Source organism: Scyliorhinus canicula, chromosome 29 (genome assembly GCF_902713615.1).
Source record: "Scyliorhinus canicula chromosome 29, sScyCan1.1, whole genome shotgun sequence".
NCBI classification, from domain to species: Eukaryota; Metazoa; Chordata; class Chondrichthyes; order Carcharhiniformes; family Scyliorhinidae; genus Scyliorhinus; species Scyliorhinus canicula.
In genome coordinates, this window is record NC_052174.1 from 6,602,423 (window position 1) to 6,624,007 (window position 21,585).

The window sequence follows — 21,585 nt, forward strand, 5'->3', positions numbered from 1 at the left end:
CAGCCCAATGCTGCAGCTGGGGTTCCATGGTGTAATGGTCAGCACTCTGGGCTCTGAATCCAGCGATCCGAGTTCAAATCTCGGTGGAACCTTTCTTCTTGCCAATGCAAATGATTTGTGTGTGAGAGCGAGAGCACTTCTTTCACATTTGCCACAAAGTGCAAATTGACTTCATAATTTCTCAACCGCCTCAACGGCCACTGCAATTCACATTGCTCAGCCTCTGCTGCTGGCTGCCTGCACACGCAGCATTTTGCCATCCTGTGGGCCCTGCTCTTTAACTTCTGTGTTGAAAGGCGGCACCAGTTTGCCTGCCACAGCAACTGCTATTCGACTGTAGTCAGAGAATCTTTGTTCAAGCAACCTTTTGTGTGCGTGTTGAGAAAAGACTGCAGCCAGCTCAACCTTTCAACAGCCTTGGTTCCATGGTGTAACGGTGAGCACTCTGGACTTTGAATCCAGCGATCCGAGTTCAAATCTTGGTGGAGCCAGTACTCTGCTGTGTCCACATCTTTATTAAATTGGGGACAGCTGAGAAAAAGAACAGAAAGGCAGGCAGGGCTGCTGTCCATGGGCATTTTCTGCCGTTCAGCTCAATGTCTTATTGAGCGATTGTCCACTCGGTTTGATGTGGTCACACCAGCCGAAACATTTGCTGCGTGGTCGCTGTCTTTTCCTGCGCGGCGCTGTGGGTGCTTGTGAACTTGCCACTCTGCTCCAAACTCAAGTGCAGGCAAGGCACATGTCACTTCAATTGTCTCCTTCAACACGACCATTTTTATCTTTTCCTTTCATGCAAAGCATCGTGCGTGAATACCTTTGCAATGTTTGTACACTGATCCCGAGGCAGCATTGCAATACTCGGGGAAAACGGCTTCAGCGGCGCTGGGAGCGGCTGCTTGTCTGCACCGCTTTCATTTGCACAGCAGTCAAACCGAGTCAGAGGCTGAGTGACAGAGATGAAGTAACGCTTGAGATAATAATCCAGGCAAGGCTGAACGTCGGAGATTACATTTTCAAGTGCTTCCCATTCTGCTCATGGGAAAGACGTGCGCGTATTCTTGAGGGTCAGTCAGCCACACACATTGTGCAATTTGCAGTACGGTAGCGCCTCACAAACTATCTTGCTTGCCCATTGATCCCATTCGCTGGAGTCACTGTGCAACTTTTGCTTGCAGTATTCCAGCTGGCTCTCACAGCTGAGCCTGACATGATTCAGCGACGCTGCTCTGAGCCCTCAGCAAAACGGGACACTGGCCCCTGTGAAACCTGATGACTTGTCCCAATACCCCCCGCGGTGGCTTGGGGGGGGGGGGGGGTGAATAGATTGGGTGTCATCTTTGAGGAATGTGTCCCGTCACATCTTTGCATAACAATGTTTGCACACAATCAGACTCTCTTGTCGCACCCGCTGTGTCTTTGCACATTCAACGAAAGAGGTAAACTTGTTTGAGTGAAAATTTGCAGCCCAATGCTGCAGCTGGGGTTCCATGGTGTAATGGTCAGCACTCTGGGCTCTGAATCCAGCGATCCGAGTTCAAATCTCGGTGGAACCTTTCTTCTTGCCAATGCAAATGATTTGTGTGTGAGAGCGAGAGCACTTCTTTCACATTTGCCACAAAGTGCAAATTGACTTCATAATTTCTCAACCGCCTCAACGGCCACTGCAATTCACATTGCTCAGCCTCTGCTGCTGGCTGCCTGCACACGCAGCATTTTGCCATCCTGTGGGCCCTGCTCTTTAACTTCTGTGTTGAAAGGCGGCACCAGTTTGCCTGCCACAGCAACTGCTATTCGACTGTAGTCAGAGAATCTTTGTTCAAGCAACCTTTTGTGTGCGTGTTGAGAAAAGACTGCAGCCAGCTCAACCTTTCAACAGCCTTGGTTCCATGGTGTAACGGTGAGCACTCTGGACTTTGAATCCAGCGATCCGAGTTCAAATCTCAGTGGAGCCAGTACTCTGCGTGTCCACATCTTTATTAAATTGGGGACAGCTGAGAAAAAGAACAGAAAGGCAGGCAGGGCTGCTGTCCATGGGCATTTTCTGCCGTTCAGCTCAATGTCTTATTGAGCGATTGTCCACTCGGTTTGATGTGGTCACACCAGCCGAAACATTTGCTGCGTGGTCGCTGTCTTTTCCTGCGCGGCGCTGTGGGTGCTTGTGAACTTGCCACTCTGCTCCAAACTCAAGTGCAGGCAAGGCACTTGTCACTTCAATTGTCTCCTTCAACACGACCATTTTTATCTTTTCCTTTCATGCAAAGCATCGTGCGTGAATACCTTTGCAATGTTTGTACACTGATCCCGAGGCAGCATTGCAATACTCGGGGAAAACGGCTTCAGCGGCGCTGGGAGCGGCTGCTTGTCTGCACCGCTTTCATTTGCACAGCAGTCAAACCGAGTCAGTGGCTGAGTGACAGAGATGAAGTAACGCTTGAGATAATAATCCAGGCAAGGCTGAACGTCGGAGATTACATTTTCATGTGCTTCCCATTCTGCTCATGGGAAAGACGTGCGCGTATTCTTGAGGGTCAGTCAGCCACACACATTGTGCAATTTGCAGTACGGTAGCGCCTCACAAACTATCTTGCTTGCCCATTGATCCCATTCGCTGGAGTCACTGTGCAACTTTTGCTTGCAGTATTCCAGCTGGCTCTCACAGCTGAGCCTGACATGATTCAGCGACGCTGCTCTGAGCCCTCAGCAAAACGGGACACTGGCCCCTGTGAAACCTGATGACTTGTCCCAATACCCCCCGCGGTGGCTTGGGGGGGGGGGGTGAATAGATTGGGTGTCATCTTTGAGGAATGTGTCCCGTCACATCTTTGCATAACAATGTTTGCACACAATCAGACTCTCTTGTCGCACCCGCTGTGTCTTTGCACATTCAACGAAAGAGGTAAACTTGTTTGAGTGAAAATTTGCAGCCCAATGCTGCAGCTGGGGTTCCATGGTGTAATGGTCAGCACTCTGGGCTCTGAATCCAGCGATCCGAGTTCAAATCTCGGTGGAACCTTTCTTCTTGCCAATGCAAATGATTTGTGTGTGAGAGCGAGAGCACTTCTTTCACATTTGCCACAAAGTGCAAATTGACTTCATAATTTCTCAACCGCCTCAACGGCCACTGCAATTCACATTGCTCAGCCTCTGCTGCTGGCTGCCTGCACACGCAGCATTTTGCCATCCTGTGGGCCCTGCTCTTTAACTTCTGTGTTGAAAGGCGGCACCAGTTTGCCTGCCACAGCAACTGCTATTCGACTGTAGTCAGAGAATCTTTGTTCAAGCAACCTTTTGTGTGCGTGTTGAGAAAAGACTGCAGCCAGCTCAACCTTTCAACAGCCTTGGTTCCATGGTGTAACGGTGAGCACTCTGGACTTTGAATCCAGCGATCCGAGTTCAAATCTCGGTGGAGCCAGTACTCTGCTTGTCCACATCTTTATTAAATTGGGGACAGCTGAGAAAAAGATTAGAAATGCAGGCAGGGCTGCTGTCCATGGGCATTTTCTGCCTTTCAGCTCAATGTCTTATTGAGCGATTGTCCACTCGGTTTGATGTGGTCACACCAGCCGAAACATTTGCTGCGTGGTCGCTGCCTTTTCCTGCGCGGCGCTGTGGGTGCTTGTGAACTTGCCACTCTGCTCCAAACTCAAGTGCAGGCAAGGCACATGTCACTTCAATTGTCTCCTTCAACACGACCATTTTATCTTTTCCTTTCATGCAAAGCATCGTGCGTGAATACCTTTGCAATGTTTGTACACTGATCCCGAGGCAGCATTGCAATACTCGGGGAAAACGGCTTCAGCGGCGCTGGGAGCGGCTGCTTGTCTGCACCGCTTTCATTTGCACAGCAGTCAAACCGAGTCAGAGGCTGAGTGACAGAGATGAAGTAACGCTTGAGATAATAATCCAGGCAAGGCTGAACGTCGGAGATTACATTTTCAAGTGCTTCCCATTCTGCTCATGGGAAAGACGTGCGCGTATTCTTGAGGGTCAGTCAGCCACACACATTGTGCAATTTGCAGTACGGTAGCGCCTCACAAACTATCTTGCTTGCCCATTGATCCCATTCGCTGGAGTCACTGTGCAACTTTTGCTTGCAGTATTCCAGCTGGCTCTCACAGCTGAGCCTGACATGATTCAGCGACGCTGCTCTGAGCCCTCAGCAAAACGGGACACTGGCCCCTGTGAAACCTGATGACTTGTCCCAATACCCCCCGCGGTGGCTTGGGGGGGGGGGGTGAATAGATTGGGTGTCATCTTTGAGGAAGGTGTCCCGTCACATCTTTGCATAACAATGTTTGCACACAATCAGACTCTCTTGTCGCACCCGCTGTGTCTTTGCACATTCAACGAAAGAGGTAAACTTGTTTGAGTGAAAATTTGCAGCCCAATGCTGCAGCTGGGGTTCCATGGTGTAATGGTCAGCACTCTGGGCTCTGAATCCAGCGATCCGAGTTCAAATCTCGGTGGAACCTTTCTTCTTGCCAATGCAAATGATTTGTGTGTGAGAGCGAGAGCACTTCTTTCACATTTGCCACAAAGTGCAAATTGACTTCATAATTTCTCAACCGCCTCAACGGCCACTGCAATTCACATTGCTCAGCCTCTGCTGCTGGCTGCCTGCACACGCAGCATTTTGCCATCCTGTGGGCCCTGCTCTTTAACTTCTGTGTTGAAAGGCGGCACCAGTTTGCCTGCCACAGCAACTGCTATTCGACTGTAGTCAGAGAATCTTTGTTCAAGCAACCTTTTGTGTGCGTGTTGAGAAAAGACTGCAGCCAGCTCAACCTTTCAACAGCCTTGGTTCCATGGTGTAACGGTGAGCACTCTGGACTTTGAATCCAGCGATCCGAGTTCAAATCTCGGTGGAGCCAGTACTCTGCTTGTCCACATCTTTATTAAATTGGGGACAGCTGAGAAAAAGATAGAAATGCAGGCAGGGCTGCTGTCCATGGGCATTTTCTGCCTTTCAGCTCAATGTCTTATTGAGCGATTGTCCACTCGGTTTGATGTGGTCACACCAGCCGAAACATTTGCTGCGTGGTCGCTGCCTTTTCCTGCGCGGCGCTGTGGGTGCTTGTGAACTTGCCACTCTGCTCCAAACTCAAGTGCAGGCAAGGCACATGTCACTTCAATTGTCTCCTTCAACACGACCATTTTTATCTTTTCCTTTCATGCAAAGCATCGTGCGTGAATACCTTTGCAATGTTTGTACACTGATCCCGAGGCAGCATTGCAATACTCGGGGAAAACGGCTTCAGCGGCGCTGGGAGCGGCTGCTTGTCTGCACCGCTTTCATTTGCACAGCAGTCAAACCGAGTCAGTGGCTGAGTGACAGAGATGAAGTAACGCTTGAGATAATAATCCAGGCAAGGCTGAACGTCGGAGATTACATTTTCATGTGCTTCCCATTCTGCTCATGGGAAAGACGTGCGCGTATTCTTGAGGGTCATTCAGCCACACACATTGTGCAATTTGCAGTACGGTAGCGCCTCACAAACTATCTTGCTTGCCCATTGATCCCATTCGCTGGAGTCACTGTGCAACTTTTGCTTGCAGTATTCCAGCTGGCTCTCACAGCTGAGCCTGACATGATTCAGCGACGCTGCTCTGAGCCCTCAGCAAAACGGGACACTGGCCCCTGTGAAACCTGATGACTTGTCCCAATACCCCCCGCGGTGGCTTGGGGGTGTTAATAGATTGGGTGTCATCTTTGAGGAATGTGTCCCGTCACATCTTTGCATAACAATGTTTGCACACAATCAGACTCTCTTGTCGCACCCGCTGTGTCTTTGCACATTCAACGAAAGAGGTAAACTTGTTTGAGTGAAAATTTGCAGCCCAATGCTGCAGCTGGGGTTCCATGGTGTAATGGTCAGCACTCTGGGCTCTGAATCCAGCGATCCGAGTTCAAATCTCGGTGGAACCTTTCTTCTTGCCAATGCAAATGATTTGTGTGTGAGAGCGAGAGCACTTCTTTCACATTTGCCACAAAGTGCAAATTGACTTCATAATTTCTCAACCGCCTCAACGGCCACTGCAATTCACATTGCTCAGCCTCTGCTGCTGGCTGCCTGCACACGCAGCATTTTGCCATCCTGTGGGCCCTGCTCTTTAACTTCTGTGTTGAAAGGCGGCACCAGTTTGCCTGCCACAGCAACTGCTATTCGACTGTAGTCAGAGAATCTTTGTTCAAGCAACCTTTTGTGTGCGTGTTGAGAAAAGACTGCAGCCAGCTCAACCTTTCAACAGCCTTGGTTCCATGGTGTAACGGTGAGCACTCTGGACTTTGAATCCAGCGATCCGAGTTCAAATCTCGGTGGAGCCAGTACTCTGCTTGTCCACATCTTTATTAAATTGGGGACAGCTGAGAAAAAGATTAGAAATGCAGGCAGGGCTGCTGTCCATGGGCATTTTCTGCCTTTCAGCTCAATGTCTTATTGAGCGATTGTCCACTCGGTTTGATGTGGTCACACCAGCCGAAACATTTGCTGCGTGGTCGCTGCCTTTTCCTGCGCGGCGCTGTGGGTGCTTGTGAACTTGCCACTCTGCTCCAAACTCAAGTGCAGGCAAGGCACTTGTCACTTCAATTGTCTCCTTCAACACGACCATTTTTATCTTTTCCTTTCATGCAAAGCATCGTTCGTGAATACCTTTGCAATGTTTGTACACTGATCCCGAGGCAGCATTGCAATACTCGGGGAAAACGGCTTCAGCGGCGCTGGGAGCGGCTGCTTGTCTGCACCGCTTTCATTTGCACAGCAGTCAAACCGAGTCAGAGGCTGAGTGACAGAGATGAAGTAACGCTTGAGATAATAATCCAGGCAAGGCTGAACGTCGGAGATTACATTTTCATGTGCTTCCCATTCTGCTCATGGGAAAGACGTGCGCGTATTCTTGAGGGTCAGTCAGCCACACACATTGTGCAATTTGCAGTACGGTAGCGCCTCACAAACTATCTTGCTTGCCCATTGATCCCATTCGCTGGAGTCACTGTGCAACTTTTGCTTGCAGTATTCCAGCTGGCTCTCACAGCTGAGCCTGACATGATTCAGCGACGCTGCTCTGAGCCCTCAGCAAAACGGGACACTGGCCCCTGTGAAACCTGATGACTTGTCCCAATACCCCCCGCGGTGGCTTGGGGGTGTTAATAGATTGGGTGTCATCTTTGAGGAATGTGTCCCGTCACATCTTTGCATAACAATGTTTGCACACAATCAGACTCTCTTGTCGCACCCGCTGTGTCTTTGCACATTCAACGAAAGAGGTAAACTTGTTTGACTGAAAATTTGCAGCCCAATGATGCAGCTGGGGTTCCATGGTGTAATGGTCAGCACTCTGGGCTCTGAATCCAGCGATCCGAGTTCAAATCTCGGTGGAACCTTTCTTCTTGCCAATGCAAATGATTTGTGTGTGAGAGCGAGAGCACTTCTTTCACATTTGCCACAAAGTGCAAATTGACTTCATAATTTCTCAACCGCCTCAACGGCCACTGCAATTCACATTGCTCAGCCTCTGCTGCTGGCTGCCTGCACACGCAGCATTTTGCCATCCTGTGGGCCCTGCTCTTTAACTTCTGTGTTGAAAGGCGGCACCAGTTTGCCTGCCACAGCAACTGCTATTCGACTGTAGTCAGAGAATCTTTGTTCAAGCAACCTTTTGTGTGCGTGTTGAGAAAAGACTGCAGCCAGCTCAACCTTTCAACAGCCTTGGTTCCATGGTGTAACGGTGAGCACTCTGGACTTTGAATCCAGCGATCCGAGTTCAAATCTCGGTGGAGCCAGTACTCTGCTTGTCCACATCTTTATTAAATTGGGGACAGCTGAGAAAAAGATCAGAAAGGCAGGCAGGGCTGCTGTCCATGGGCATTTTCTGCCTTTCAGCTCAATGTCTTATTGAGCGATTGTCCACTCGGTTTGATGTGGTCACACCAGCCGAAACATTTGCTGCGTGGTCGCTGCCTTTTCCTGCGCGGCGCTGTGGGTGCTTGTGAACTTGCCACTCTGCTCCAAACTCAAGTGCAGGCAAGGCACTTGTCACTTCAATTGACTCCTTCAACACGACCATTTTTATCTATTCCTTTCATGCAAAGCATCGTGCGTGAATACCTTTGCAATGTTTGTACACTGATCCCGAGGCAGCATTGCAATACTCGGGGAAAACGGCTTCAGCGGCGCTGGGAGCGGCTGCTTGTCTGCACCGCTTTCATTTGCACAGCAGTCAAACCGAGTCAGAGGCTGAGTGACAGAGATGAAGTAACGCTTGAGATAATAATCCAGGCAAGGCTGAACGTCGGAGATTACATTTTCAAGTGCTTCCCATTCTGCTCATGGGAAAGACGTGCGCGTATTCTTGAGGGTCAGTCAGCCACACACATTGTGCAATTTGCAGTACGGTAGCGCCTCACAAACTATCTTGCTTGCCCATTGATCCCATTCGCTGGAGTCACTGTGCAACTTTTGCTTGCAGTATTCCAGCTGGCTCTCACAGCTGAGCCTGACATGATTCAGCGACGCTGCTCTGAGCCCTCAGCAAAACGGGACACTGGCCCCTGTGAAACCTGATGACTTGTCCCAATACCCCCCGCGGTGGCTTGGGGGGGGGGGGGTGAATAGATTGGGTGTCATCTTTGAGGAATGTGTCCCGTCACATCTTTGCATAACAATGTTTGCACACAATCAGACTCTCTTGTCGCACCCGCTGTGTCTTTGCACATTCAACGAAAGAGGTAAACTTGTTTGAGTGAAAATTTGCAGCCCAATGCTGCAGCTGGGGTTCCATGGTGTAATGGTCAGCACTCTGGGCTCTGAATCCAGCGATCCGAGTTCAAATCTCGGTGGAACCTTTCTTCTTGCCAATGCAAATGATTTGTGTGTGAGAGCGAGAGCACTTCTTTCACATTTGCCACAAAGTGCAAATTGACTTCATAATTTCTCAACCGCCTCAACGGCCACTGCAATTCACATTGCTCAGCCTCTGCTGCTGGCTGCCTGCACACGCAGCATTTTGCCATCCTGTGGGCCCTGCTCTTTAACTTCTGTGTTGAAAGGCGGCACCAGTTTGCCTGCCACAGCAACTGCTATTCGACTGTAGTCAGAGAATCTTTGTTCAAGCAACCTTTTGTGTGCGTGTTGAGAAAAGACTGCAGCCAGCTCAACCTTTCAACAGCCTTGGTTCCATGGTGTAACGGTGAGCACTCTGGACTTTGAATCCAGCGATCCGAGTTCAAATCTCGGTGGAGCCAGTACTCTGCTTGTCCACATCTTTATTAAATTGGGGACAGCTGAGAAAAAGATCAGAAAGGCAGGCAGGGCTGCTGTCCATGGGCATTTTCTGCCTTTCAGCTCAATGTCTTATTGAGCGATTGTCCACTCGGTTTGATGTGGTCACACCAGCCGAAACATTTGCTGCGTGGTCGCTGTCTTTTCCTGCGCGGCGCTGTGGGTGCTTGTGAACTTGCCACTCTGCTCCAAACTCAAGTGCAGGCAAGGCACTTGTCACTTCAATTGTCTCCTTCAACACGACCATTTTTATCTTTTCCTTTCATGCAAAGCATCGTTCGTGAATACCTTTGCAATGTTTGTACACTGATCCCGAGGCAGCACTGCAATACTCGGGGAATACGGCATCAGCGGCGCTGGGAGCGGCTGCTTGTCTGCACCCAGGGCCGGCTTAAGGTACCGGCAACTCGGGCAGTCGCCCGGGGCGCCATGTGCTCGGGGGCGCCAATCCCATCACGAGACAAAATCCCATCACGAGACAAAACTAACTAACTTTTTTGAAGGAGAGAAAAGGAACCAGACGAAGGAATGAGAGAGAGAGAGAAAGAGAGTCAGAGAGAGAGAGACTAAACAAACTGTGAGTTAAACCCTCACAATCTTAGTTTGGGCTACAATAAGCTGAACAGCCACAAGTGGGCTGAAAGCAAACTTGAGGAGAATAATGCCTCAGACTCTGAGACTGGCTCGGAATTTTTCCTCTTCGGAGCGCTGCAGTTTCTGAGCTGCTATGCCTATTTAGCCCTCTTGGTGGAAATTGGAATGCGCACCTTAGGTCAGCGAGAGTCAGGTATTGTAGATTAACTGGGTCTAATTAGCTTCCCGAAATTTCATTATACTTCTGGTGCTCTCTCGAAGTGTTGTTTAAAAAAACACACACACAAGGCAGATGTTGCCGCCGTAAATAGCATTTGGAGGGAGTTTCTTGTTTCTGGGTACTCCTTGCCGAGTTAACCTTATCTGTTAAGTTTATTTGCAAGGCTGAATTTTGAAACCTAAGCGTCGTGCTTATTGCGTGATTCAGAGTTCGCCCAGACACACTAGGTTTTCAAAATTCATCAGTTACAATACACTTAAGCAACTGACTGTAGTGTATTGTAACTGATGAATTTTGAAAACCTAGTGTGTCTGGGCGAACTCTGAATCACGCAATAAGCATCGACGCTTAGGTTTCAAAATTCAGCCTTGCAAATAAACTTAACAGATAAGGTTAACTTGGCAAGGAGTACCCAGAAACTCCCTCCAAATGCTATTTACGGCGGCAAAATCTGCCTCGTGTGTGTGTTTTTTTAAACAACACTTCGAGAGGTCACCAGAAGTATAGTGAAATTTCGGGAAGCTAATTAGACCCAGTTAGTTAATCTACAATACCTGACTCTATTATAAAATGTAGAGTTTTATAACTCTTCTAATAGAGTCAGGTATTGTAGATTAACTAACTGGGTCTAATTAGCTTCCCGAAATTTCATTATACTTCTGGTGCTCTGTCGAAGTGTTGTTTAAAAAAACACACACACGAGGCAGACTTTGCCGCCGTAAAGAGCATTTGGAGGGAGTTTCTGGGTACTCCTTGCCGAGTTAACCTTATCTGTTAAGTTTATTTGCAAGGCTGAATATTGAAACCTAAGCGTCGATGCTTATTGCGTGATTCAGAGTTCGCCCAGACACACTAGGTTTTCAAAATTCATCAGTTACAATACATTTAAGCAACTGACTGACCCTGACTATATTTTATATTATCTGAATCTGATTTACATTGACTTACATAGAATTTACAGTGCAGAAGGAGGCCATTCGGCCCATCGAGTCTGCACCGGCTCTTGGAAAGAGCACCCTACCCCCTATCCAAGGTCAACACCTCCACCCTATCCCCATTACCCAGTAACCCCACCCAACACTAAGGGCAATTTTGGATACTAAGGGCAATTTATCATGGCCAATCCACCTAACCTGCACATCTTTGGACTGTGGGAGGAAACCGGAGCACTCGGAGGAAACCCACGCACACACGGGGAGGATGTGCAGACTCCGCACAGACAGTGACCCAGCCGGAATCGAACCTGGGACCCTGGAGCTGTGAAGCGATTGTGCTATCCACAAGGCTACCGTGCTGCCCCTGATGTTGACGCAATGACATTGACACACGGACAAATCACAATAACGTGAAGAGCATTATATGAAGAAAACCCACACTGGTGGTAAACAGATTTATTCTGAACAGTTCCTCATCAGACTGGAACAAAAATACCAGTATTTTACACTCACCAACAATATATATATATATATATATATGTATATACTATACATATATATTATATTCCATTTTAGATTTGTTTTATTATTTTCCTAGATAGCAAATGCCTCCAAAAAAGTTATCCGGCTATGAAAACAGAAAAAGACGTCTTCAACAAGAAGAAGCAGCCAGGAAACACCCAAAGCTATCAAGTTTTTTCAGTCCTAAGTCTAACAGTGGGGACAATGCAGGCTCAACTTCTTCAGCTACATCTATCTCTCCAGATTTGTCATCTAATGATTGTGAAGTCAAACCAACTGAAGATACTGTACTTTCTGAAGGAAAGAACAATTGCATGCATGAATTAAAACATCAAGATCACAATTGTAATGCTGTTGACGACTTAGGCAATAATGTCACAGCAGGTAATACTGAGAATGTTGAAAGTAAATTTGAAAACTCCCCCAAAAGAAATATCAACTACAATGATCCAGCACACTGGCCAGATGAATTATCAATGGCTGAAAGTGATCACATCATTATGAATGGGCCGCATCCTATTAATAAACAGTACAATTTTCCAAAAGATGCAAATAAACGTAGTTTCTCTGTGACAATGATGTATAGGAAAATAAACAACGGTGAGAATTTTCTTAGAAGGTGGCTTATTTATTCAGAGAGCACCAATAAAATTTATTGTTTTTGTTGCAAAATTTTTGGCTTCTCAAATAAGTCATTGTTAGGAAAATCTGGAATTAATGACTGGAAGCATGCTCATGAATATTTGCAGTCACATGAAAATGCAGTACATCATCTGGAATGTCTTAAGAAGTAGTTTGAAACATCACTGCGATTGCAGACTAATAAATCTATTGATAAGGGGATGCAGTCACGAGTGGGAAAAGAACGAGAGCATTGGTGTAAAGTTTTGGAACGTTTAATGAGCATCACTCTGTATTTAGCTGAACATAATTTGGCTTTCAGAGGAACTTCAGACACATTATTTACACCGCACAATGGGAATTTTTTAGGTCTTGTCGAGCTACTTGGAAAATATGATCTGACAATGAGTGAACATTTACGTCGGGTTGTGTCTAAAGAAACTCACATTCACTATTGCGGAAAAAATGTTCAGAATGAAATAATCAATTTGTTGGGAAATGCTGTTCAGGAAAATATATTAAACCGAGCTAAAGAAGCCAAATATTTTAGTCTTATCTAAGACTGTACGCCAGATATAAGTCATGTGGAGCAGCTTTCATTTACAATACGATTTTTAGATGTAGAAGACATTTCAATAAAGGAACATTTTGTTAACTATAAACCAGTTATAGATACTACAGGCAAAGGATTATATGAAAGTATACTTGATTTTCTGAGAGCGAGCGAGCTAGAATTACATAACTGCAGAGGTCAGGGCTATGATAATGGTTCAAATATGAAAGGAAAGAATAAAGGGGTTCAGGCACGGATCATGAAAGAAAATCCACAGGCGTTTTATATGCCATGTGGATGTCATAGCCTAAACTTAGTGGTTGGTGACAGGGCAACAAGTTGCCGGGAATCCACTTCATTTTTTGGTACTGTCCAGCGCATATATATTTTGTTTTCTGCCTCTCCTTGCCGATGGCATGCACTGAAAAAACATGTTAAATGCCTCACTGCAAAACCTTTATGCGAGACTAGATGGGAGTGCAGATTAGAATGTGTCAAAGCCATTAAATATGAAATTATAGTAATCCGAGAAGCTCTTTATGAACTTTCAGAAATGCCTGCTTCTGATCCTGCAATGCGACATGAAGCAGAGACTCTTGTAACACAAATAGATTACAGTTTTCTAGTGATGCTGAATGTCTGGTACGATGACTTAGGCAGAGTAAATGTTGTCAGTAAAACTATGCAGAACACCTCTGTGGAAATGTCTACCGCAGTTTCATTAATGAATAATGTCACTGATTACTTAATTGATTATCGTGCAAATGGATATGAAAAAGCACTAGAGTCAGCAAAAGAATTAGCTACAGAATTAGATGTAGAGCCCATTTTCAGAAGTAAAAGAATAAGCAGAAAAAGGAAGCTGTTTGAATATGAGTGCATTGACGAGCTTCCAAATGCAGATGACCCAGAAAAAAGATTTCATAATCATGTGTTCAATGTAATACTCGACAGAGCTATTAATTCTTTATCAGAGAGATTTGAACAGTTACAAAGTTTCAATAACACATGGGGATTTTTAAATAACCTAAAAGATCTGCCAGATAAAAGTAAACTCAAAGTAGCATGTCAAGGTTTGGAGGATAAGTTAAAGTACCAAGAAAATAGTGATATTAATGGATGTGATCTCTTGACTGAACTGGATATTGCAAAAGAATTATTTCCTGAAGATGTAAAGCTTCCAATAGAAGCCGTTAGGTTCATAAACATTAATAAGTTACCGGCTGTCATGCCAAATCTGTGGGTTGCATTAAGAATAATGCTTATAATACCTATTACTGTGGCCACCGGAGAGAGAAGCTTTAGTAAACTGAAGCTTACAAAGACATACTTACGGTCGTCCATGACTCAAGACAGATTAAATTCTTTGGCAATTTTGTCAATAGAACATGATCTTGTAAAGAAGATAGATATAGAAAGTGCCATGAAAAGATTTGCAGATCTAAAGGCTAGAAAAAAATGTTTTAGGTAGGATAATAAATGTTTTCCAGCGTCACTGTCTGTGCGGAGTCTGCACGTCCTCCCCGTTTCTGCTTGGGTTTCCTCCCGGTTCTCCGGTTTCCTCCCACAGTCCAAAGATGTGCGGGTTAGGTGGATTGGCCATGCTAAATTGCCCGTAGTGTCCTAAAAAGTAAGGTTGGGGGGGGGGGGGGGCTGGGTTGTTGGGTTACGGGTATGGGGTGGATGCGTGGGTTTGAGTGGGGTGATCATTGCTCGGCACAACATCGAGGGCCGAAGGGCCTGTTCTGTGCTGTACTGTTCTATGTTCTATGTTCTATCTGTTCATTTGTTCATACTTTTTATTAGGAGCAAATTCGTTACAGCTACAGTTTTTATCATCGTGAACTTACGGAATATAGTATGCTTATCAGTTTGTTCAGATTCTGTGCAGATTTGAATGCCTCGATTTTGTAATATTGTAATAAACTCTTTATTCTACATTTTCAGTTTTTCTCCTTGTGAAAATTTAAAAAAAATTTATACTTGTAAGGGCGCCGAAGTTCAGCTTGCCCGGGGCGCCAGCAACTCTAGGGCCGGCACTGTCTGCACCGCTTTCATTTGCACAGCAGTCAAACCGAGTCAGTGGCTGAGTGACAGAGATGAAGTAACGCTTGAGATAATAATCCAGGCAAGGCTGAACGTCGGAGATTACATTTTCATGTGCTTCCCATTCTGCTCATGGGAAAGACGTGCGCGTATTCTTGAGGGTCAGTCAGCCACACACATTGTGCAATTTGCAGTACGGTAGCGCCTCACAAACTATCTTGCTTGCCCATTGATCACATTCGCTGGAGTCACTGTGCAACTTTTGCTTGCAGTATTCCAGCTGGCTCTCACAGCTGAGCCTGACATGATTCAGCGACGCTGCTCTGAGCCCTCAGCAAAACGGGACACTGGCCCCTGTGAAACCTGATGACTTGTCCCAATACCCCCCGCGGTGGCTTGGGGGTGTTAATAGATTGGGTGTCATCTTTGAGGAATGTGTCCCGTCACATCTTTGCATAACAATGTTTGCACACAATCAGACTCTCTTGTCGCACCCGCTGTGTCTTTGCACATTCAACGAAAGAGGTAAACTTGTTTGAGTGAAAATTTGCAGCCCAATGCTGCAGCTGGGGTTCCATGGTGTAATGGTCAGCACTCTGGGCTCTGAATCCAGCGATCCGAGTTCAAATCTCGGTGGAACCTTTCTTCTTGCCAATGCAAATGATTTGTGTGTGAGAGCGAGAGCACTTCTTTCACATTTGCCACAAAGTGCAAATTGACTTCATAATTTCTCAACCGCCTCAACGGCCACTGCAATTCACATTGCTCAGCCTCTGCTGCTGGCTGCCTGCACACGCAGCATTTTGCCATCCTGTGGGCCCTGCTCTTTAACTTCTGTGTTGAAAGGCGGCACCAGTTTGCCTGCCACAGCAACTGCTATTCGACTGTAGTCAGAGAATCTTTGGTCAAGCAACCTTTTGTGTGCGTGTTGAGAAAAGACTGCAGCCAGCTCAACCTTTCAACAGCCTTGGTTCCATGGTGTAACGGTGAGCACTCTGGACTTTGAATCCAGCGATCCGAGTTCAAATCTCGGTGGAGCCAGTACTCTGCGTGTCCACATCTTTATTAAATTGGGGACAGCTGAGAAAAAGAACAGAAAGGCAGGCAGGGCTGCTGTCCATGGGCATTTTCTGCCGTTCAGCTCAATGTCTTATTGAGCGATTGTCCACTCGGTTTGATGTGGTCACACCAGCCGAAACATTTGCTGCGTGGTTGCTGTCTTTTCCTGCACGGTTGCTGTCTTTTCCTGCACGGCGCTGTGGGTGCTTGTGAACTTGCCACTCTGCTCCAAACTCAATTGCAGGCAAGGCACATGTCACTTCAATTGTCTCCTTCAACACGACCACTTTTATCTTTTCCTTTGATGCCAAGCATCGTGTGTGAATACCTTTGCAATGTTTGTACACTGATCCCGAGGCAGCATTGCAATACTCGGGGAAAACGGCTTCAGCGGCGCTGGGAGCGGCTGCTTGTCTGCACCGCTTTCATTTGCACAGCAGTCAAACCGAGTCAGAGGCTGAGTGACAGAGATGAAGTAACGCTTGAGATAATAATCCAGGCAAGGCTGAACGTCGGAGATTACATTTTCAAGTGCTTCCCATTCTGCTCATGGCAAGACGTGCGCGTATTCTTGAGGGTCAGTCAGCCACACACATTGTGCAATTTGCAGTACGGTAGCGCCTCACAAACTATCTTGCTTGCCCATTGATCCCATTCGCTGGAGTCACTGTGCAACTTTTGCTTGCAGTATTCCAGCTGGCTCTCACAGCTGAGCCTGACATGATTCAGCGACGCTGCTCTGAGCCCTCAGCAAAACGGGACACTGGCCCCTGTGAAACCTGATGACTTGTCCCAATACCCCCCGCGGTGGCTTGGGGGGGGGGGTGAATAGATTGGGTGTCATCTTTGAGGAATGTGTCCCGTCACATCTTTGCATAACAATGTTTGCACACAATCAGACTCTCTTGTCGCACCCGCTGTGTCTTTGCACATTCAACGAAAGAGGTAAACTTGTTTGAGTGAAAATTTGCAGCCAATGCTGCAGCTGGGGTTCCATGGTGTAATGGTCAGCACTCTGGGCTCTGAATCCAGCGATCCGAGTTCAAATCTCGGTGGAACCTTTCTTCTTGCCAATGCAAATGATTTGTGTGTGAGAGCGAGAGCACTTCTTTCACATTTGCCACAAAGTGCAAATTGACTTCATAATTTCTCAACCGCCTCAACGGCCACTGCAATTCACATTGCTCAGCCTCTGCTGCTGGCTGCCTGCACACGCAGCATTTTGCCATCCTGTGGGCCCTGCTCTTTAACTTCTGTGTTGAAAGGCGGCACCAGTTTGCCTGCCACAGCAACTGCTATTCGACTGTAGTCAGAGAATCTTTGTTCAAGCAACCTTTTGTGTGCGTGTTGAGAAAAGACTGCAGCCAGCTCAACCTTTCAACAGCCTTGGTTCCATGGTGTAACGGTGAGCACTCTGGACTTTGAATCCAGCGATCCGAGTTCAAATCTCGGTGGAGCCAGTACTCTGCGTGTCCACATCTTTATTAAATTGGGGACAGCTGAGAAAAAGAACAGGCAGGACTGCTGTCCATGGGCATTTTCTGCCGTTCAGCTCAATGTCTTATTGAGCGATTGTCCACTCGGTTTGATGTGGTCACACCAGCCGAAACATTTGCTGCGTGGTCGCTGTCTTTTCCTGCGCGGCGCTGTGGGTCCTTGTGAACTTGCCACTCTGCTCCAAACTCAAGTGCAGGCAAGGCACATGTCACTTCAATTGTCTCCTTCAACACGACCACTTTTATCTTTTCCTTTCATGCAAAGCATCGTGTCGTGAATACCTTTGCAATGTTTGTACACTGATCCCGAGGCAGCATTGCAATACTCGGGGAAAACGGCTTCAGCGGCGCTGGGAGCGGCTGCTTGTCTGCACCGCTTTCATTTGCACAGCAGTCAAACCGAGTCAGTGGCTGAGTGACAGAGATGAAGTAACGCTTGAGATAATAATCCAGGCAAGGCTGAACGTCGGAGATTACATTTTCAAGTGCTTCCCATTCTGCTCATGGGAAGACGTGCGCGTATTCTTGAGGGTCAGTCAGCCACACACATTGTGCAATTTGCAGTACGGTAGCGCCTCACAAACTATCTTGCTTGCCCATTGATCACATTCGCTGGAGTCACTGTGCAACTTTTGCTTGCAGTATTCCAGCTGGCTCTCACAGCTGAGCCTGACATGATTCAGCGACGCTGCTCTGAGCCCTCAGCAAAACGGGACACTGGCCCCTGTGAAACCTGATGACTTGTCCCAATACCCCCCGCGGTGGCTTGGGGGGGGGGGGTGAATAGATTGGGTGTCATCTTTGAGGAATGTGTCCCGTCACATCTTTGCATAACAATGTTTGCACACAATCAGACTCTCTTGTCGCACCCGCTGTGTCTTTGCACATTCAACGAAAGAGGTAAACTTGTTTGAGTGAAAATTTGCAGCCCAATGCTGCAGCTGGGGTTCCATGGTGTAATGGTCAGCACTCTGGGCTCTGAATCCAGCGATCTGAGTTCAAATCTCGGTGGAACCTTTCTTCTTGCCAATGCAAATGATTTGTGTGTGAGAGCGAGAGCACTTCTTTCACATTTGCCACAAAGTGCAAATTGACTTCATAATTTCTCAACCGCCTCAACGGCCACTGCAATTCACATTGCTCAGCCTCTGCTGCTGGCTGCCTGCACACGCAGCATTTTGCCATCCTGTGGGCCCTGCTCTTTAACTTCTGTGTTGAAAGGCGGCACCAGTTTGCCTGCCACAGCAACTGCTATTCGACTGTAGTCAGAGAATCTTTGTTCAAGCAACCTTTTGTGTGCGTGTTGAGAAAAGACTGCAGCCAGCTCAACCTTTCAACAGCCTTGGTTCCATGGTGTAACGGTGAGCACTCTGGACTTTGAATCCAGCGATCCGAGTTCAAATCTCGGTGGAGCCAGTACTCTGCGTGTCCACATCTTTATTAAATTGGGGACAGCTGAGAAAAAGATCAGAAAGGCAGGCAGGGCTGCTGTCCATGGGCATTTTCTGCCTTTCAGCTCAATGTCTTATTGAGCGATTGTCCACTCGGTTTGATGTGGTCACACCAGCCGAAACATTTGCTGCGTGGTCGCTGTCTTTTCCTGCGCGGCGCTGTGGGTGCTTGTGAACTTGCCACTCTGCTCCAAACTCAAGTGCAGGCAAGGCACATGTCACTTCAATTGTCTCCTTCAACACGACCATTTTTATCTATTCCTTTCATGCAAAGCATCGTGCGTGAATACCTTTGCAATGTTTGTACACTGATCCCGAGGCAGCATTGCAATACTCGGGGAAAACGGCTTCAGCGGCGCTGGGAGCGGCTGCTTGTCTGCACCGCTTTCATTTGCACAGCAGTCAAACCGAGTCAGAGGCTGAGTGACAGAGATGAAGTAACGCTTGAGATAATAATCCAGGCAAGGCTGAACGTCGGAGATTACATTTTCAAGTGCTTCCCATTCTGCTCATGGGCAAGACGTGCGCGTATTCTTGAGGGTCAGTCAGCCACACACATTGTGCAATTTGCAGTACGGTAGCGCCTCACAAACTATCTTGCTTGCCCATTGATCCCATTCGCTGGAGTCACTGTGCAACTTTTGCTTGCAGTATTCCAGCTGGCTCTCACAGCTGAGCCTGACATGATTCAGCGACGCTGCTCTGAGCCCTCAGCAAAACGGGACACTGGCCCCTGTGAAACCTGATGACTTGTCCCAATACCCCCCGCGGTGGCTTGGGGGGGGGGGGGGGTGAATAGATTGGGTGTCATCTTTGAGGAAGGTGTCCCGTCACATCTTTGCATAACAATGTTTGCACACAATCAGACTCTCTTGTCGCACCCGCTGTGTCTTTGCACATTCAACGAAAGAGGTAAACTTGTTTGAGTGAAAATTTGCAGCCCAATGCTGCAGCTGGGGTTCCATGGTGTAATGGTCAGCACTCTGGGCTCTGAATCCAGCGATCCGAGTTCAAATCTCGGTGGAACCTTTCTTCTTGCCAATGCAAATGATTTGTGTGTGAGAGCGAGAGCACTTCTTTCACATTTGCCGCAAAGTGCAAATTGACTGCATCATTTCTCAACCGCCTCAACGGCCACTGCAATTCACATTGCTCAGCCTCTGCTGCTGGCTGCCTGCATACGCAGCATTTTGCCATCCTGTGGGCCCTGCTCTTTAACTTCTGTGTTGAAAGGCGGCACCAGTTTGCCTGCCACAGCAACTGCTATTCGACTGTAGTCAGAGAATCTTTGTTCAAGCAACCTTTTGTGTGCGTGTTGAGAAAAGACTGCAGCCAGCTCAACCTTTCAACAGCCTTGGTTCCATGGTGTAACGGTGAGCACTCTGGACTTTGAATCCAGCGATCCGAGTTCAAATCTCGGTGGAGCCAGTACTCTGCGTGTCCACATCTTTATTAAATTGGGGACAGCTGAGAAAAAGAACAGGCAGGCAGGGCTGCTGTCCATGGGCATTTTCTGCCTTTCAGCTCAATGTCTTATTGAGCGATTGTCCACTCGGTTTGATGTGGTCACACCAGCCGAAACATTTGCTGCGTGGTCGCTGTCTTTTCCTGCGCGGCGCTGTGGGTGCTTGTGAACTTGCCACTCTGCTCCAAACTCAAGTGCAGGCAAGGCACTTGTCACTTCAATTGTCTCCTTCAACACGACCATTTTTATCTTTTCCTTTCATGCAAAGCATCGTGTGTGAATACCTTTGCAATGTTTGTACACTGATCCCGAGGCAGCATTGCAATACTCGGGGAAAACGGCTTCAGCGGCGCTGGGAGCGGCTGCTTGTCTGCACCGCTTTCATTTGCACAGCAGTCAAACCGAGTCAGAGGCTGAGTGACAGAGATGAAGTAACGCTTGAGATAATAATCCAGGCAAGGCTGAACGTCGGAGATTACATTTTCAAGTGCTTCCCATTCTGCTCATGGCCAAGACGTGCGCGTATTCTTGAGGGTCAGTCAGCCACACACATTGTGCAATTTGCAGTACGGTAGCGCCTCACAAACTATCTTGCTTGCCCATTGATCCCATTCGCTGGAGTCACTGTGCAACTTTTGCTTGCAGTATTCCAGCTGGCTCTCACAGCTGAGCCTGACATGATTCAGCGACGCTGCTCTGAGCCCTCAGCAAAACGGGACACTGGCCCCTGTGAAACCTGATGACTTGTCCCAATACCCCCCGCGGTGGCTTGGGGGGGGGGGGGGGGGGTGAATAGATTGGGTGTCATCTTTGAGGAAGGTGTCCCGTCACATCTTTGCATAACAATGTTTGCACACAATCAGACTCTCTTGTCGCACCCGCTGTGTCTTTGCACATTCAACGAAAGAGGTAAACTTGTTTGAGTGAAAATTTGCAGCCCAATGCTGCAGCTGGGGTTCCATGGTGTAATGGTCAGCACTCTGGGCTCTGAATCCAGCGATCCGAGTTCAAATCTCGGTGGAACCTTTCTTCTTGCCAATGCAAATGATTTGTGTGTGAGAGCGAGAGCACTTCTTTCACATTTGCCACAAAGTGCAAATTGACTTCATAATTTCTCAACCGCCTCAACGGCCACTGCAATTCACATTGCTCAGCCTCTGCTGCTGGCTGCCTGCACACGCAGCATTTTGCCATCCTGTGGGCCCTGCTCTTTAACTTCTGTGTTGAAAGGCGGCACCAGTTTGCCTGCCACAGCAACTGCTATTCGACTGTCGTCAGAGAATCTTTGGTCAAGCAACCTTTCGTGTGCGTGTTGAGAAAAGACTGCAGCCAGCTCAACCTT

The 21,585-nt window shown here is 47.6% G+C and overlaps 1 protein-coding gene and 23 non-coding genes across 24 annotated transcripts; all 24 read left to right on the forward strand.

Moving 5' to 3' along the window:
* The first annotated feature begins 20 nt into the window (after window positions 1-20).
* On the forward strand, window positions 21-92 carry trnaq-cug. The gene has a single exon. It is a non-coding gene; the product is annotated as a tRNA-Gln (tRNA).
* Window positions 93-419: 327 nt separating this feature from the next.
* Window positions 420-491, forward strand: trnaq-uug. Its single transcript has one exon. It is a non-coding gene; the product is annotated as a tRNA-Gln (tRNA).
* Window positions 492-1,484: 993 nt separating this feature from the next.
* Window positions 1,485-1,556, forward strand: trnaq-cug. Its single transcript has one exon. It is a non-coding gene; the product is annotated as a tRNA-Gln (tRNA).
* A 327-nt stretch (window positions 1,557-1,883) lies between these two features.
* On the forward strand, window positions 1,884-1,955 carry trnaq-uug. The gene has a single exon. It is a non-coding gene; the product is annotated as a tRNA-Gln (tRNA).
* Window positions 1,956-2,944: 989 nt separating this feature from the next.
* Window positions 2,945-3,016, forward strand: trnaq-cug. Its single transcript has one exon. It is a non-coding gene; the product is annotated as a tRNA-Gln (tRNA).
* A 327-nt stretch (window positions 3,017-3,343) lies between these two features.
* On the forward strand, window positions 3,344-3,415 carry trnaq-uug. Its single transcript has one exon. It is a non-coding gene; the product is annotated as a tRNA-Gln (tRNA).
* A 988-nt stretch (window positions 3,416-4,403) lies between these two features.
* On the forward strand, window positions 4,404-4,475 carry trnaq-cug. The gene has a single exon. It is a non-coding gene; the product is annotated as a tRNA-Gln (tRNA).
* Window positions 4,476-4,802: 327 nt separating this feature from the next.
* trnaq-uug lies at window positions 4,803-4,874 on the forward strand. The gene has a single exon. It is a non-coding gene; the product is annotated as a tRNA-Gln (tRNA).
* Window positions 4,875-5,857: 983 nt separating this feature from the next.
* On the forward strand, window positions 5,858-5,929 carry trnaq-cug. The gene has a single exon. It is a non-coding gene; the product is annotated as a tRNA-Gln (tRNA).
* Window positions 5,930-6,256: 327 nt separating this feature from the next.
* trnaq-uug lies at window positions 6,257-6,328 on the forward strand. Its single transcript has one exon. It is a non-coding gene; the product is annotated as a tRNA-Gln (tRNA).
* Window positions 6,329-7,312: 984 nt separating this feature from the next.
* trnaq-cug lies at window positions 7,313-7,384 on the forward strand. Its single transcript has one exon. It is a non-coding gene; the product is annotated as a tRNA-Gln (tRNA).
* A 327-nt stretch (window positions 7,385-7,711) lies between these two features.
* On the forward strand, window positions 7,712-7,783 carry trnaq-uug. Its single transcript has one exon. It is a non-coding gene; the product is annotated as a tRNA-Gln (tRNA).
* A 990-nt stretch (window positions 7,784-8,773) lies between these two features.
* On the forward strand, window positions 8,774-8,845 carry trnaq-cug. The gene has a single exon. It is a non-coding gene; the product is annotated as a tRNA-Gln (tRNA).
* A 327-nt stretch (window positions 8,846-9,172) lies between these two features.
* trnaq-uug lies at window positions 9,173-9,244 on the forward strand. Its single transcript has one exon. It is a non-coding gene; the product is annotated as a tRNA-Gln (tRNA).
* A 582-nt stretch (window positions 9,245-9,826) lies between these two features.
* Window positions 9,827-13,223, forward strand: LOC119958472 (zinc finger MYM-type protein 5-like). The gene is made up of 2 exons (XM_038787017.1): window positions 9,827-9,858; window positions 11,629-13,223. Exon 2 carries the CDS (start codon window positions 11,636-11,638, stop codon window positions 12,344-12,346), a length of 711 nt encoding a protein of 236 aa, XP_038642945.1. The 5' UTR covers window positions 9,827-9,858; window positions 11,629-11,635; the 3' UTR covers window positions 12,347-13,223.
* Window positions 13,224-15,342: 2,119 nt separating this feature from the next.
* Window positions 15,343-15,414, forward strand: trnaq-cug. Its single transcript has one exon. It is a non-coding gene; the product is annotated as a tRNA-Gln (tRNA).
* A 327-nt stretch (window positions 15,415-15,741) lies between these two features.
* trnaq-uug lies at window positions 15,742-15,813 on the forward strand. The gene has a single exon. It is a non-coding gene; the product is annotated as a tRNA-Gln (tRNA).
* A 1,007-nt stretch (window positions 15,814-16,820) lies between these two features.
* Window positions 16,821-16,892, forward strand: trnaq-cug. Its single transcript has one exon. It is a non-coding gene; the product is annotated as a tRNA-Gln (tRNA).
* Window positions 16,893-17,219: 327 nt separating this feature from the next.
* trnaq-uug lies at window positions 17,220-17,291 on the forward strand. The gene has a single exon. It is a non-coding gene; the product is annotated as a tRNA-Gln (tRNA).
* Window positions 17,292-18,272: 981 nt separating this feature from the next.
* Window positions 18,273-18,344, forward strand: trnaq-cug. Its single transcript has one exon. It is a non-coding gene; the product is annotated as a tRNA-Gln (tRNA).
* A 327-nt stretch (window positions 18,345-18,671) lies between these two features.
* Window positions 18,672-18,743, forward strand: trnaq-uug. Its single transcript has one exon. It is a non-coding gene; the product is annotated as a tRNA-Gln (tRNA).
* Window positions 18,744-19,735: 992 nt separating this feature from the next.
* On the forward strand, window positions 19,736-19,807 carry trnaq-cug. The gene has a single exon. It is a non-coding gene; the product is annotated as a tRNA-Gln (tRNA).
* Window positions 19,808-20,134: 327 nt separating this feature from the next.
* Window positions 20,135-20,206, forward strand: trnaq-uug. Its single transcript has one exon. It is a non-coding gene; the product is annotated as a tRNA-Gln (tRNA).
* A 991-nt stretch (window positions 20,207-21,197) lies between these two features.
* On the forward strand, window positions 21,198-21,269 carry trnaq-cug. Its single transcript has one exon. It is a non-coding gene; the product is annotated as a tRNA-Gln (tRNA).
* The last annotated feature ends 316 nt before the right edge of the window (window positions 21,270-21,585 follow it).

Bases quoted from the DNA above. Each gene is read 5' to 3' on its own strand.
- LOC119958472 (XM_038787017.1), top strand. From the start codon at position 11,636: ATGCCTCCAAAAAAGTTATCCGGCTATGAAAACAGAAAAAGACGTCTT.